General features: G+C 41.2%; 1 protein-coding gene across 2 annotated transcripts in view; it reads right to left on the reverse strand.

Annotated features, from left to right (window-relative positions):
- The window catches only part of Fam184b (family with sequence similarity 184 member B), a 107632-nt gene that overhangs the window by 28802 nt on the left and 64120 nt on the right, over nt 1-14710 (reverse strand). For both annotated transcript variants that reach the window (XM_048784259.1, XM_015481980.2), the window contains exons 6-7: nt 11575-11685; nt 10061-10168 (exon numbers count right to left, since the gene is read on the reverse strand). In XM_048784259.1, coding sequence (XP_048640216.1) covers nt 10061-10168; nt 11575-11685 — 219 coding nt within the window. The remainder of the gene's footprint in view (nt 1-10060; nt 10169-11574; nt 11686-14710) is intronic.

Raw genomic sequence — 14710 nt, forward strand, 5'->3', positions numbered from 1 at the left:
AATCCGCATAATGAAATAAGTGTATTTTCAGCAGTAAATTTTTATTTTTTTTTTAGGTGTAATTGGAAACAATATCTTTGTTTTATTTATTTTATGTGGTGCTGAGAATTGAACCCAGTGCCTTACACATGCGAGGCAAGCGCTCAATCACTAAGCTACAACCCCAGCTCCTCAGCAGAAATCTTGAAGGCTAGAAGGGAGTGGGATGATAATACTCAAAGTAGTAAAATGGGGGGGGGGACCTGCAAACCAAGAATACTATACCCAGCACAACTTGCCTTTGAAAATGGAGAGATAATTTCCCAGGTAAATAAAGCAGATGGACTAGATGTGTCTTTCAAGAAACGAAGAAATAAAGAAATTAGAGGGCTGGGGATGCAGCTCAGTGATAGAACACTTGCCTAACATGCATGAGGCCCTGACTGATCCCCAGAACTGAAAAAAAAAAAGAAAGAAAGAAAAATGAAATTAAAATATAACTTGGGATAGACAAAATTGCCAAAAGCAATACTATGGAGAAAAGTTCATAGGTATTAAAAAAAAAAATACTTCATTAAAAAAGAAGGATCTCCATCATTGTACTGTCATGTGTAACTAATTAAAATAAAATCAAAAAATTATATATTCAAAAAAAAGAGAAGGATCTCAAGTAAACAACCTAAGAGCTATTGAAAGAAAAACAAACTAAGCCCAAAGATAGTAGAAGGAAAAATATGTTAAAGCAAAATAATTAAAATTGAAAACTGAAAAAAAATCAATGAAACCATGAATTGTATTTGTTCCTTTCTTTCATTTTTTCTTTTTCTTTTTTTTTTTTTTTTTTGGCACTGGGGATTGGACCCAGGGGTGCTTAACCACTGAGTCACATTCCCAAACCATTTTTTAAATTTTGAGACAGGGCTCTCTGAGTTGCTTAGGGCCTGGCTAAGTTGCTGAAGCTGGTCTTGAACTTGTGATCCTCCTGCCCCAGCTTCCTGAGCTGCTGGGATGATAGGCTTAAGCCACCATGCCTGGCTGAGTTGTTTCTTTTAGACAAAAATAGCCAAAACTAAGAGAGAAGACTCTAATAAAATTAGAAGTGAAAGGAAATACTACAACTGATGCTACAGAAACAAAGATTATAAGAGACCATTATGAACAACAAACTTGATAACTAAGCAGAAGGGATAAATTAGAAAATTTGAATGGACCAATAGGAAATAAGAAGGTTGAACCACTGTGCAAAATCTTCTCAACAAAGAAAATTCCAGGACCAGATGGCTTTATGGGTGGATTCTACAAAATATTCAAAAAATTTAAAGAATCCTTCTTAAACCCTTGCCACAAAAACAAAAATAAAAAAGCAAAAATAAAAAAAAAACACTTTCAAAATCATTTTATGTGACAAATATTACCCTGATTCCAAAGGCAGACAAACACACCTTGAGAAAGCTACAGGTTCCCTGGTGAACTTAAATACAAAAAAAAAAAAATCCTTAACAAAATACAGCAATCTGAATCTAACAGCATATTTACAGGCATATACATCCTGACCAAAAAGAATTTTTCCTAGGATGCCAGAATGGTTCATTATACAAAAGTCAGTTAATGTGACACATCATATTAATAAAGGATAAAAATCACAAAGTAGTCCCAATAGATGTGGTACAAGCATTTGACAAAATCCAATGCCATCTCACTGAGAAAAAACTCAACACAGAAGAAATGAACACAACATAAGAAAGCCCACATATGGCAATCCCACCACTAATATCATACTAAATGGTGAAAAATAAAAGCTTTTCCTATAAGAGCAGAATCAAGACAAGGATGCCCACTTTCACCACTTCAAACATAGTATTAGAAATCCTAGCTACAGCAATTAGTTAAGAAAATAAAAAAAAGGAGAAGAAGAAGGCATTCAAACTAGAAAGGAAAAAGCAAAACTGTCACTGTTTGCAGATAACATGAAATTATATTTAGAAAACCCTTAGTTAAGATGCCGTAAAAATTGTTAAAACTAGCTGGGCATGGTGGCAGATACCTGTAATTCAAGTGACTTGGGAAACTGAGGCAGGAGGATCACAAGTTCAAGGTTTGCTTTGGGAACTCATCAATACCCTGTCTCAAAATTAAGAAAAGGGCTAGGGATGTAGCATGCCTGGATTCAATCCCCAGTACTACTAAAAAACAACTATTAGAACCAGTAAACAAATTTAGTAAAGTTTCAGGGTACAGAATCAACCTACAAATATTAGTTGTATTTCTATACATTAACAATTGAACTGTCTAATAGGGAATCTGGTAAGCAGTTCCACTGACAATGGCACCAAAAAGAATAAAATATCTAGGTATAAATTTAATCAAGGAGGTGAAAGCCTTCTATATGCAAAACTATAAACACTGGTGAAATAAATTTAAAAAGATACGAAAAAAATCTGTGATCATGGTTTGGGATACCTAATATTGTTAAAGTGTCCACACAACCCCCAAAACTACAGATTCAATGCAATCCTTAAAAAAATACTATTTTTTACAGAAGCAGAAAAAACAATTCTCAAAATTCATATGGAACCATCAAAGACTGTGAATAGCTAAGTCAATCTTTTAAAAATTCTTTTTAGATATACATGACAGTATATTTTGACATATTATATATGCATGGAAACAAGAGATCAATGGAATAGAATTAAGTTCCCAGAAGTAAGTTCATAATTTATAATCAACCAATTTTTCAACAAGGGTGCCAGGAAGACAATAGGGAAACAAATGGTGTTTGGAAAATTACATATTCATTTGCAAAAAATGAATTTTGATTTTTTATATTATACTATATATAAAAATCAATTCACAATGGATTAAATACTTAAATGTAATGGCTCAAATGATAAAACTCCTAGAAGAAAATATGCAGAAAAAGCTTCATGATGTTGGTCTTAGCAATACTTTCATGTATTTCAAGTATATGACACCAAAGTAAGGAAGCAAAAACCACATATGAATATGGCATAATGAATCCCACTAGTATGTATAATTATAATGCACCAACACAAATAAGTTTAAAAAATTAAAAAAATAAACTGGTGGGATTGTATCAAACTAAAACTTCTTCACAGCAAAGGTAACAACCAACAGAGTAAATAGACACCTAAAAAAAATGGAGAAAATATTTTCTGAATATATAACACATATATATTACTACAGCCAAACACTGTAAGATTAAAAAAAAAAAAACTAATAACTCAAATTTTAAAATAGGCTCAGGACTTGAATAGACATTTCTCCAAAGAAAACATAAATGATCAACAGATACATTAAAAGGAGATGGACATTACTAATCATCAGGGAAATACAAATTAAAACCACAGTGAGATATCACCTCACACCTGTCAAGATGGCCATTCCAAAATAGGTAGGTGTGAGGATGTGGAAAGGCTGGAACCCTTGCACACTATTGGCGAGAATGCACAATGATGTAGCTAATAAAGAAAACAGTATGGAGGTTCCTGAAAAAATAAAATAGAACTACTGTATCATCCAGCAATCTTATTTCTGGGCATTTATCCCAAAGAATTGAAATCAGTATTAAATTATACTAGCATTACTGTGTTCGATGCAGCACTATTTACTGTAGCCAATATATGAAACAACTTAAACGTCCATTGACAGTTGAATGGGTTAAAAAATGTGGTATGTACATACAGTGTAATACTATTTATCTTTTAAAAAGTAGGAAATTCTGCAATATGCAAACAACATGGATGAGCCTTGAGGACATTATACCAAGTGAAATAAACTAGCCACAGAAAGAGAAACAGTGTCTCATTCCATGTAGATGAGGTATCTGAACTGATCAAATTCATGGAATCAGAGTAGAATGATGGTTTCTAGGGGCTCGGGTAAGATGGAAGTAGGGCTTTACTGCAAGATGGGATCTGCTGTGCCACCCTGTACCTATAGTAACTGCACTGTATTATACACTTGAAACTTTCCTTAAGAGGGTAGATCTCTTTTGTTGTGGTTCTTGCCACAATAAAATAAAACAAAGTAAGTAAAAAATAAACCTGAGAAATGAAGGTCGTTGAGTTTTCTCCAGTTGAACAGGGAAATGAATGCCACAGTCCTTTTTCTGTTCACTCGTTTCCAGCCTCCAGGACACCAGAGACAAGGAAGTCCGTTATGGTTGGGATGTGTTTTGCCCATAAGGACAGCCTTTATTGTTTCCAACCTTTATTGTCAGAAGCTTGTTCCCGAGTTAGGCAATATGGGAAATAATGGACACTCTAACAGGTGGGGTCTAGTGGGAGGTCCTTACACCTGAGTGCTGCCCTGAGAAGGAAATACTCATTCTCTGAAGTGAATTCTTGAGAGTGAGAGCCTAATCCCTGAGTCTCTCTGGCTTCCTGTTTCATGATGCACTTTCTTCCTCCTGCATATGGTCCTGCCACTTCTCATATGGTCTTCAACAGAGTTTGAGCCATGCTGTTTGGATTTTCAACCTCCAAAATAATTTTACCTTTATTATTTTCTTTATAAAGTTAGCTTACTTCATTGTAGTTAACACAAAAGAGACTGATACAAAGTCTTTCCCAAAGAAAGAGAAGATTACTCGCTCCCACTGACACCAAGTCATTAGAAAGAGATCCCAGTGACCTAAATTATCCTCCAGACAAGGCTCATTTTGGAAGGAGTTCCTAATCTAACCTTTTAATTACTGAGACCCAAAATGGTACCCTCAGCTCCATTCATTCTATAGTCATGTCTCAGTTTTTGTAAAAGGAGAGGTTAAACGTCTGCCACATGTAGATATGTTAGATGCTAGAAGGATAAAGATTAATAAGATATAGTTCTTGACTTCAACTGCCTTATGGTCCAGCAATTGGAAGAGATGCCTGGCCTGACAATTCCGTCAGACCACACAAATAACAACAAAAAATTATCTCTTCTCTTTGACTTTGTGCACCTGGTATTTCAGGTCCAAATATATCATTCAAAAGATGCTACAATGCCATTTTATTATTTCATAAATGAACTTGACCCTGGAGATAATAAACAGTTGGCTGAATGACTACTTTCAAGCCCAGTAATGCTGATTCAATTATCTGCTTCTCTGAACTCCAACTAGAATAGACTCCCCTGCTACCTTCTTCTTTTTTTTTTTTTTTTTTAATCACAGGGAGCCTTCTAGTAAAAATAACCCTGAGCTATTCCCAGAGTTTCTCATGTCATCCACCCTTGACTCAGACTCTTGGGTTCTTCATCAGGCATTCTGCTGAGATTCAGTCCAATGCTTTTTTTTCCAGTCTTAAAGTGCCCTGAGTATAAATAGTGTGCACAGAAAAATAAATAGATCCATTTCTCTAAACCATCTACCACAAAAGGCTCCTCCTAACTCCTCCCAAGCAAATGGTTGGTTATTTTAAACCTAGGTTCACATTAGATCTCCATCTTTCATCTTTCAGTCATTTTAAACTCATCTGGATTGTTTCTATTTTAAAGAAACACCCACTACCAGGAAATCTCATGGCAGGGAACATTCAAAGTCATTTTCAAGTTCAGTTCATAATCTTCCAGAGGTAGCATTCTGTACATCTTAAAATACAGCACCTAACGTAATGGAGTTTTGCTGAAATGATTGCAGGGGATGGTAGTAGATATTATAAAGACACCTTACATTTATAGAAGCTTGAATGGTTTTGAGAAGTGCTGTCATATGCTCTCTTTTGTTCATTACCACGAGTCTCTGTGGTAGGGAGGCAGGGATTACTGCTGCCATGGCTCAGGGCACAGGCTCTGGTGCCTCTCTTTAAGCCTCAGTTTCCCTGTCTGTAAAATGAAGAAGATAATACTAACATTTGCCTTGCAGGGTTGTGGAGGTGGTGACCCAAGGACTTTCTTTTTCCTTTTAAGGAAGGTGTAAGCAGACACATCCATGAAAACATCCACCTCTCTCTGTCCCTATGTCAGTATGACCCAGGTACAAAAGGAGTCTTCTAGAAAAAGGTTTTCCTTCAGAATTATGAAGACCAAAATGGCTTTCTGCAAACCAATGAATGACACTAGGAATCTAAGAAAATTAGGAGACTGGACATAAGGAACAAGAACAAAAGGTTCAATGAGGTCCCAGCTAACTTTGGAGGAGACAGAGCCGCACCCAGGTTTGGCAACCCTCTCTGCATGTTCAGGGAGTGGTGTGGAAATTCTGTCCTCAGTTGCTGTTATTATTTTTATCTCTCTTGACTCACTGAAGTGCTTTAATAGGACAATACAGAGCCTGAGCTCAAACCCCTTAAGTCTTTGAACAAATTTAAATCTTATAGCCCCCAACCCAGCAAGAACATCACAGGGTGGCTGTTACTGAGCACCCTGTTCTGGTGGCCCTGTCCCCCCAGCAGATCAACCTTTAGATTGTTAAATCCCTTAACCTCCTTGGCCTAATGTCTACCCCTGTCTCCTCCTGAAGGGTTGCAAGTCTGCTGCGCTCAGGGTGCTGCTCACACATTATCCAGGGCGAGGCACAGCTGCCAGGCAGGAGGCTGCCCCAAATATTTGAAGTAAACTGTAAATTTCTGATTGGCAAAGTTTATAACTCACTATGTTGGTGAGGATGTGTGGAAACAGGCAGATGTGCTGCTTGTGGCAGGAGCCATCTCAATGGGAGGCAAGATATCAAAATTGAACACTCCCATGCCACTGGACCCAGCAAGTTCCACAACAGAAAGAGTTAGTGACTCATGCCGAGTGCCATATACTAACTCATTTAGCTCTCACAAACCCTCTGAGATAGGTGGTATCCCATTTTACAGATGACAAGGTTGAAGCAAAGAGCTGTTAAAATATTTGTCTAAGGTTATCCAGTAAGCAAGAATCCAGGCATTGCTATTCATTGGCGAATGTGCCCATCTGCTATACTATACCCTCTACAGTGCTATCCACTGAAGTATGATCTGCAACAGGGAAACAATCTAAATGCCCACCAGAAAGGAAAGACTGAATACATTGTGGCTATTCTGTACAAAGGATAATTAGATAGTTTTTTTCTTTAAAATGAAGTTGTGTGGAAGTTTACCTGTTATAATTTCCAAATATGAGATTTAATTTAAAAAAAGCAGAGCACAGGAAAACATGCCCTTATTTATGGGAAAATACTCATAATTATGCCTGTAAATATATAGTATAGCTCTAAAAGGGCATTTAAGAAATAAAACGGAACAAAACAAGTAGTTTTCCTGGGACAGGAAGCATGCGGGAGGGTAGATACTTTTCAATGTATATCTTTGAATTCTGTACTATGTACATGGATTACTTATTGGAAAAGGGTACTAAATTTGAAGGAAATTTCAGTACCTGCAAATTGCATAATAGTTACCTAAATGAAAACACAGCACATGTTTAACTCTATACTAAATGTACACATTGTTTTAAAGTTATTTGTTTATGCATATTTATCTAGTATTCAGCTCAGAGGCTGGTACATCCCAAGTATTCCACAAATGGCCCTGGAATGAATGAGTAATGTGCATATTCTATTGAATGAAGCAGGCCTTGGATTTCTTAAGGCCCCTCCTGCAACTCCGTGTAAGAGGAGTCTACACTTCTCTCTAGACACTGAGCTCAGCAAGGGACCAGATGAGGGCTGCTCTCATGGTTCAGCAACCTGAGGTCCTTTATGTGCATGTGTGTCTTGGGCTTCCCCAGGATTTGCTGTTTCAGTGCAGCATTAGTTTTCCAATGGAGGTAATTTTGCTCCTGGAGACATCTGGCCATGTCTAGGGTCATTTCTGGTTGAGTCAGTTTGTTAGGGGTGGGGATCTACTAGCATCTGGTGAGTAGAGACCAGGAATGCTGCTAAACACTCTACAATGCACAGCATAGCACCCACACCCAAGAATGATCCACTACAAAAAGGCAAGTGCTAAAGCTGAGAGGCCCTGAGCTGCAGTGACAGTGCTGGTTCATGGACAACCTGACCTTGACAGTGAGACCCTTGATCAGCAGCCCTGGAACATACCCAGAATGTCCACGAGTTTGTGCTCCCTCCTAAAAACACAGCCTGCCATCCAGCCTTCCTGGGCTGCCTTTGTGTCTACTCTCCAGCATACCGCCCTTGCTTTAAATTCAATCTCATCAGTGAGGCCCCAGCCAACTCTGGCCCCTCCTCCTGCAGCAGTCATTTTGAGGAGCTAAGAGATCTAGAATATTTGAGAAACAACTTTTCTGAGAAATCCCACACAAAGCAGTGCAAAGTTCAGCTGCCCCTGGAGCCAGGAAGTTTTGTCTTGAAGGCTAGCTCAGGAGGCTGGTTCTTAAGAAATGGAAAGAGAATGAAAATATCTGCATGTTTCTCAGGCAGAAGGATGGCAACGGACTCAGGTCAGGAAGGGAACACCCCTGCCAAAGAAGATGCCTATGTTCCTTGAGGCTTCTCCTCCAGGCTCACACAGGGGTGAGGGTGCTACTGAAGGACTCTCCTCCAGTTTGGTGTCAGAAGGAACCCCAGGGAGTCCTGGCCACTCTCCTTAACCCTGAGACACACAGTTGGGGGCTATTGTATCTGAAAGGCATACTGGTTGTATTATCTCTCTCACAGTGAGATGGGGGGCAAGAGTCAGTAGTCCTGGCTCAACTCTTTATCTCTAGTGACAAAGGAAAGTCACCTAACTATTCACCTTTGGTTCCCCCTATGTAAAATGGGTACACTAGAGGTTTGTTGTAAAACTCCAACGAAATTATGGATGGGAACAGTGTCCTATTACTGACCAGTTCCCATATAAATATTAATTATTATCAAATCTACGTACATTAGATTTTTGGCTCACTTCTTCCCTGGTGAGTAAGTGGTTGCGTAGGGATCATCCCAGGAGGGCATGCCATGGGGACTGTCATAGGACTGTGCCTGAGCCCTGGAAGACTGGGGTCAGTGGTGAGGAATTACATTTCCTAAGGACACTGAGCTGTACAGACATGGGTGATTAAGAGATCCAGGGGGGTAACATGGGAAGATCCAGACTCAGCTACGTTAGTGTCTTCCTACCTAAAGTCTGAAGTGGACTGAACTGTTGGGGCAGCAATAAAATAAGTAAAATTTAAGGCAGTGGGTTTTTTATGACTTGTACTATCAAAATGGGAACCAAAAGGGTTATTTAAGCCAGGGTACTCAAACATCAACTTTGCAGGGACTATTTACATCTCTGACATCACACAATGGGTGTTAGTGAGTGTCCATGAAGCATCTGTTATGGATTGAGTTACGCCCCCAAGAAGATATGAAGTCCTAAGTCCGGGTACATGTGAATGTGACCTTATTTGGGGAGGGTCTGTACGTATGTAATACATTAAGATGAGGTTGTTCTGGATTAAGGTGGGTCCTGGATCCAATGACTGATGTCCCTATAAGAAAGAAGACGACCCAGTTGTATAGGAAAGGAGGCCATTGATGATAGGCAGAGATTGGAGGGCTGGGTTTCCAGCAAGGATTGCCAGAGCCACCAGGAGGTGGGGGAGATGCCTGGGTCAAGCAACCCTCATAGCTTCCAGGGGAACCAACTCTACTAACACCTTGATTTCAGATGTCTGGTGTCCAGAACCATGAGAAAAAAAAAATTCCTACTGTTTAGGCCAACAAATATGTGGTGATTCATTATGGAAGTCCTAGGAAAATAATAGTTCACCATGAGCAGGACATTCAGGAGCCAGTTCCTACCATCCAGAAGCTTCTCTGAAAGGCACCTTCACATGGGAAGACTATGGTGAGTGTAAACGGGACCCAGGATGTTGGGGTTGGTAGAGAGAAGCTGTTATTGTGGTTAATGTTGGGCAGAGTCAAAGGCCCCTCCTATCTGCCAGGCAGACTGCTCTCAGACAAGATTAATCTGACCAGCCTTTTTCTTTTTTAGGCCACAAAGATAATTACTCAGAACTCTATTTCCTTCATGGTTTTTGCAAATGGATTTTGTGGTGACTTCCCTACCCCTCAGGCACTTGGCAGTGCTGAGAGGGGACATGCAGCCCGTTAACATCAGCATGTTTCACTGAGGATGTGGAAATATCCTTAATTATGACAGAAAAAACTAAAGGTTACCTGGGTCTCCAAAATACTGCAGTGCTGGCAGTCGGATTCCTGGGGGCTTTCCTCTGCTCTTCGGGGAGTTACCTTGTGCTGTTGGATAAATTCTTCCAGCCTTAAAACCTGAAATGGAAGACAAGAAACATGAAGTGATGAAATGAAGTCCTCCCACCTGCATTTGGTTATTAATTTTGGAATCAATTCTGAATCTCTCTGATGTGGCCCAGGTGTCCCATTCAGAATAACTGGGCTGGTTTCATATGCATATATGAAGCCACCTTAAGACCAGCAGGGTAAAGTAGCCCAGGTACAATATGAAGATTGGCATCAGGGCTCAACAGGATGGGAGGAAGTAAAAAACAGGAGTGCGCAGTAGCAGGAAGGGAGGGAAGGGGAAAAAATGGGCCTCTTTTCCGTGCAGCTTCACCTTAGCCTAGGTTAGGATAGAAGCCTCTTTACAGAGACTTTTCACCACAACCCATTGCTTGATAGGTCAAGTCTCAGGCATGGCATGCTCATTGGTTTTTTATTTAAATGATAATTTCAGAAATATAAAAAGAAAGTTGGAGAAGAATATAATCAGCACCATCTGCTCACGGCTCAGTTGAAGAAGTAAAAGCACAAATTGCAGTTGTGACCTCTTACATCTCCCTGATCCATCATCCTCCCCCACTTCTCCTCTGTCACCCTCATTCATTCTTTGGATTGACCTCCATGGATATGTACTTCTAAAGAATCTACATTCTTTTGCCCATGGCTTCTTTTATTTAAGTTCCCTATGGTACATGCTGGTCTAGCACGTAAGAGGCACTGCAAAAAGAAAAGAGAAAGAAAAACAATTTTCCCAGAGGTTGTGGTGCATGGCCAGGGCTGAGGAATGAGTCCATGGCCCCTGGGGATGGCAGGAGACACAGATCTCATCTGGGACCGTGAGGGAGGGTAGGGAAAGAAAACCTCTTTCTATTTTTTTTTTTGTCTAATCAGGCTCAGAAATGGCCCTAGGGACCATGTTTTAAACCTCTTCTGCTAGTTCTTCAATACCTTTAAAGGCTCATAAAAACATTTTCATTTCTTTTAAAATCAGAAGGAAAAAAAAAACCACAGCCTGGTCTATTTCATCTTCCAATCAACACAGTCATAAAGGATGAATTTTATTCTTTATGAAGGAAGGCATCCAGGAAGGCACAGGTGCCTCGGGCCCACAGAAGTGATAATGGTGCCTTGGAGCTGGGGAGACTGCAGATGCGCCACTGCTGGCACTATTCAGCTACAGAGTCGGCCAGCTGCCTCCTGTGTCCTTCTTTTATGTGAGAAGTTACAGGCCTCTTTGTTTAAGCCTCTATAAATCAGGCTTCTGTTACTTGCAGTTAAATTTATGCCCCTAAGACAGTCTTCCTGGCCCAGTGCCCTCTTCTTTGTTCTGAGGATATAAGGAGGTGGGGCCGGTTCCTGACACTCCTGGCGTCTCAGCCAGAAACTTCCAGGAGCCAAATCATCATCCCCAAGCATTGCATTTTGGGGGGGTTTACCTCAAGCAGAGAGTTCTGAAGCTTCACATTTAGGGCTGTTTTCTCTTCTTCTAGCTGCCTGATTTCCTTTTCTGATTTCTTCTTCACCTCTTCCAACTGTGCTTCTACTTCCTAAGCAGTGATTAGAAGGATATTAGCTACCCCAGGCATGAAAATAGGACCCTTACTTGTCCACACCCTGACGTATTTCCAAGGGGATCAAAGAAGATTAGTCAGAAAATACTGTCAGAACATGAACCAGAAGTGTACAAGAGGTCAAAAGAAAACATGCCTTGAATCATATCAAAATGTATGATATATATGAGGGTGGGCTAAGATGGGGTAGACACTTGATTGTTTTCTAGCATCAAATAAGAAAAGAAAATGTTCATTGCTAACAAGTCTCAGTATCACATAAGTCAAAAACCCAACTACATTCTCAGATGAGGGGAAATGTTAAAAGTAAAACAGAATCTCTCCATCTCAACAGTATTCGATTCATACATTGGTCAGAATGATGGGTTCACAGGGCTGACTCCCAGGTGGTCCCTCCTGACAGCCAGTGAGCCTCAGTACAGATTGGAACCAGATGAAGGGAAATTCTGGATGAATGTCACCACCCATCTTAGTACATTCTTACCTTGTTGTGACTTGCTGTGTTACTTACATGCTGAGCAGTGAGTGCTCACAGGCAGTGAGCACCAGCTATGGCCAGCTGGAGCCTACCATGCCAGCATGACCCAGAGGCACAGTGAGCCAGGACTAAGGCTAGGCAGGGTGTGCTGACCTGCTGCACTGGGAGCAGCCTGGGACAGAAGCCTGCTTCACACACTGTTGCAGCCCAGAACCCCCAAGCATCCATGATCAGACTTCAACCTCCTGTTTTCCAAGAAGCAGTAGGAAAATGGAAGTGGAGCAAATCTGAACGGGATCGCAGGACTAACCAATAGCATTGGTACTTTTCCAAACCTGATTAGCAAAAATTCAAACTGATAGCATTTACCCAAGTGCTAAATAAACCCCTAGATTAACACACTCAAGCAGCAACCCCTATTGGGTTCCCTCCCGCCCTGTGAGAGTTGTCTCTTTTCTTCCCACACAAATAAACCTACTCTTTTGCACTCACTCTTCCTTGTTCATGGATTTAATTCTCCAAATTCATCCAAAAAGAACTTGGAAAGAAGTTGACGGAAAGCTTCTGGGATCTGCTGCACCACTGGAGGGCATAGCCTGCCACTAAGAGCTGCAACACACCCCTTAGGGTAGTGGAGGAGAATCGGGCTTTGCTGGTTGCCACCCTCAGAGCTGAGACCAGCAGATATTCCCTGACCTGATTAGCTGCTAACAGCATTCCAGACTTTCTTGGCTGCAGAGGCCTACAGTTATGAAGACCCCAGAAGCTCACTTCCAATTTTTTTCCAGGTTCTTGTCTTATGAATTCAAAGAATTAAATACACAGATGAGGAAGAGCGAGTGCAAACGAGTAGGATTGATTCATGTGGTAAGAAAAGAAACAGAGCTCTTAGAGGACTAGAGAAAACCTAACAGGGGTTGCCACTTGTTTGTTTAGGGGTTTATATGGCACTTGGGAAAACACTATTGGTCCAAATTTATGCTAACAGAGTTTGGAAACTATCGTTGCTATTGGTCCACATTTATGCCAATCAGGATTTGGAAAAGTATCAACACTGTTGGTTAGCCCTGCAATCCCATTTAGGTCAGGTCCACTTCTGTTTTCCCACTACTCCTTGGGAAGTAGGAGGTTGAGGTTTTTGGATTGTGGATTCTTGGGGTTCTGGGCTATGGCATATGTGGAGTGGCATCTGCCCCTGGATGCTGCCAGTGTGACAGGTCAGCAAACCCTGGCTTGCGTCAGCTTGGCTCACTGTGCCTCAGGCCCACGCTGGCACAGTGGGCTCACATAGTCACAGTCAGTGCTTGCCAAAGCTGCCCCAGCTGGCTCAGACCAACACTCCACTGCTCCAGGACAAGGGCTTAGATTCACTATCAGGTGCAAGGCATGGTTCTTGGAGTAAAAAGGAAGCAAAGTTCCTATGTGCCAAGGAGCTTAAATTTAAGTGAAAAAAAAAAGTCAATAAGTACAGTATGACAAACACTATGTTGGATGGAGAAATAAAAAAAGCAGAGAAAGGCTGGGAACAAAATTGAGCAAATTATATTGTTATTGTGTGTGTATAAGAGTACGTAACAACAAACCCCATTATTATATATAATTATAATGCATCAATAAAACACAAAGTAGGGAAGGAACTCTGCAGTATTGAGGAGGGGTTAAAATTTAGATAATTTGGTCAGAGAAAGTAACTTTTGAGTAAAATCCTGTGTGACTGAAATGCTAGTCAAGTAGATGTCTGGGTGTGAGCTTTGCAGGACCTGCCAAGACCCTGGCACGTTCTCAGGACAGAGGGGAAGGCCACTGTTGAGAGCCACAGCCGAAGGTGCCCCAGCAAACTTCCAGCTGCCGGCTGATGATTGGCTCACAGTGGCCCCAGCAACATCTAGCTGATTGGCTCCTCTGCGGTGATGCTCATTGGGCTGTTTCCCTGCCCTTTTAGACCACGGAGCTGCTCATTGGGGGACTTTTTTGGCTCCGCCCACATGACCCAGCCAATCGGCCTCAAGAGCAGGAGGATTGTGGGTGGTGGAGAGAAGCTTGTGTGGGAGAGAGAGGCTTGTGGAAAGCCGGTGGTGGCAGTTGAGGCTCTGAGGGTTTTTCCTGAGAGGCTGTTTTGTTTGGCGTGTGTGGTTCTAAAAATAAAGTTAGTTTCTTTTGACAAGTGGCTCCTGATTGTGCCCAGCCAGACTGCGGCAGGCCACTATGGCTGGACTGGAGAGAAGGAGGGGGAAAGTGGTAGGGGATGAAGTTAGAGGGACATCATGCAAGGCCTTACATATCTTGGTAAGATTTACAAGAAAAATGAAGGCCATGCAATATCTGGGCAGAGGAGTGACATGGTTCAAATTATATTTAACCAGATCACTGCCAGTTTCTATCCTGCGGACACATGATGAAAAGGGTAGTATGGGAAGAGTAGCAGGGGCAGTGGGAAGGCAACAAGGAGGCTGCTGTAATAACTGAGGGGACAGCTGGCGGTGCCTGGACCCATGGCCCCAGTGTGGGTAGTGGGCAGTGGCA

The sequence above is a fragment of the Marmota marmota genome, unplaced genomic scaffold (genome assembly GCF_001458135.2).
Source record: "Marmota marmota marmota unplaced genomic scaffold, marMar, whole genome shotgun sequence".
Classification (NCBI taxonomy): Eukaryota; Metazoa; Chordata; class Mammalia; order Rodentia; family Sciuridae; genus Marmota; species Marmota marmota.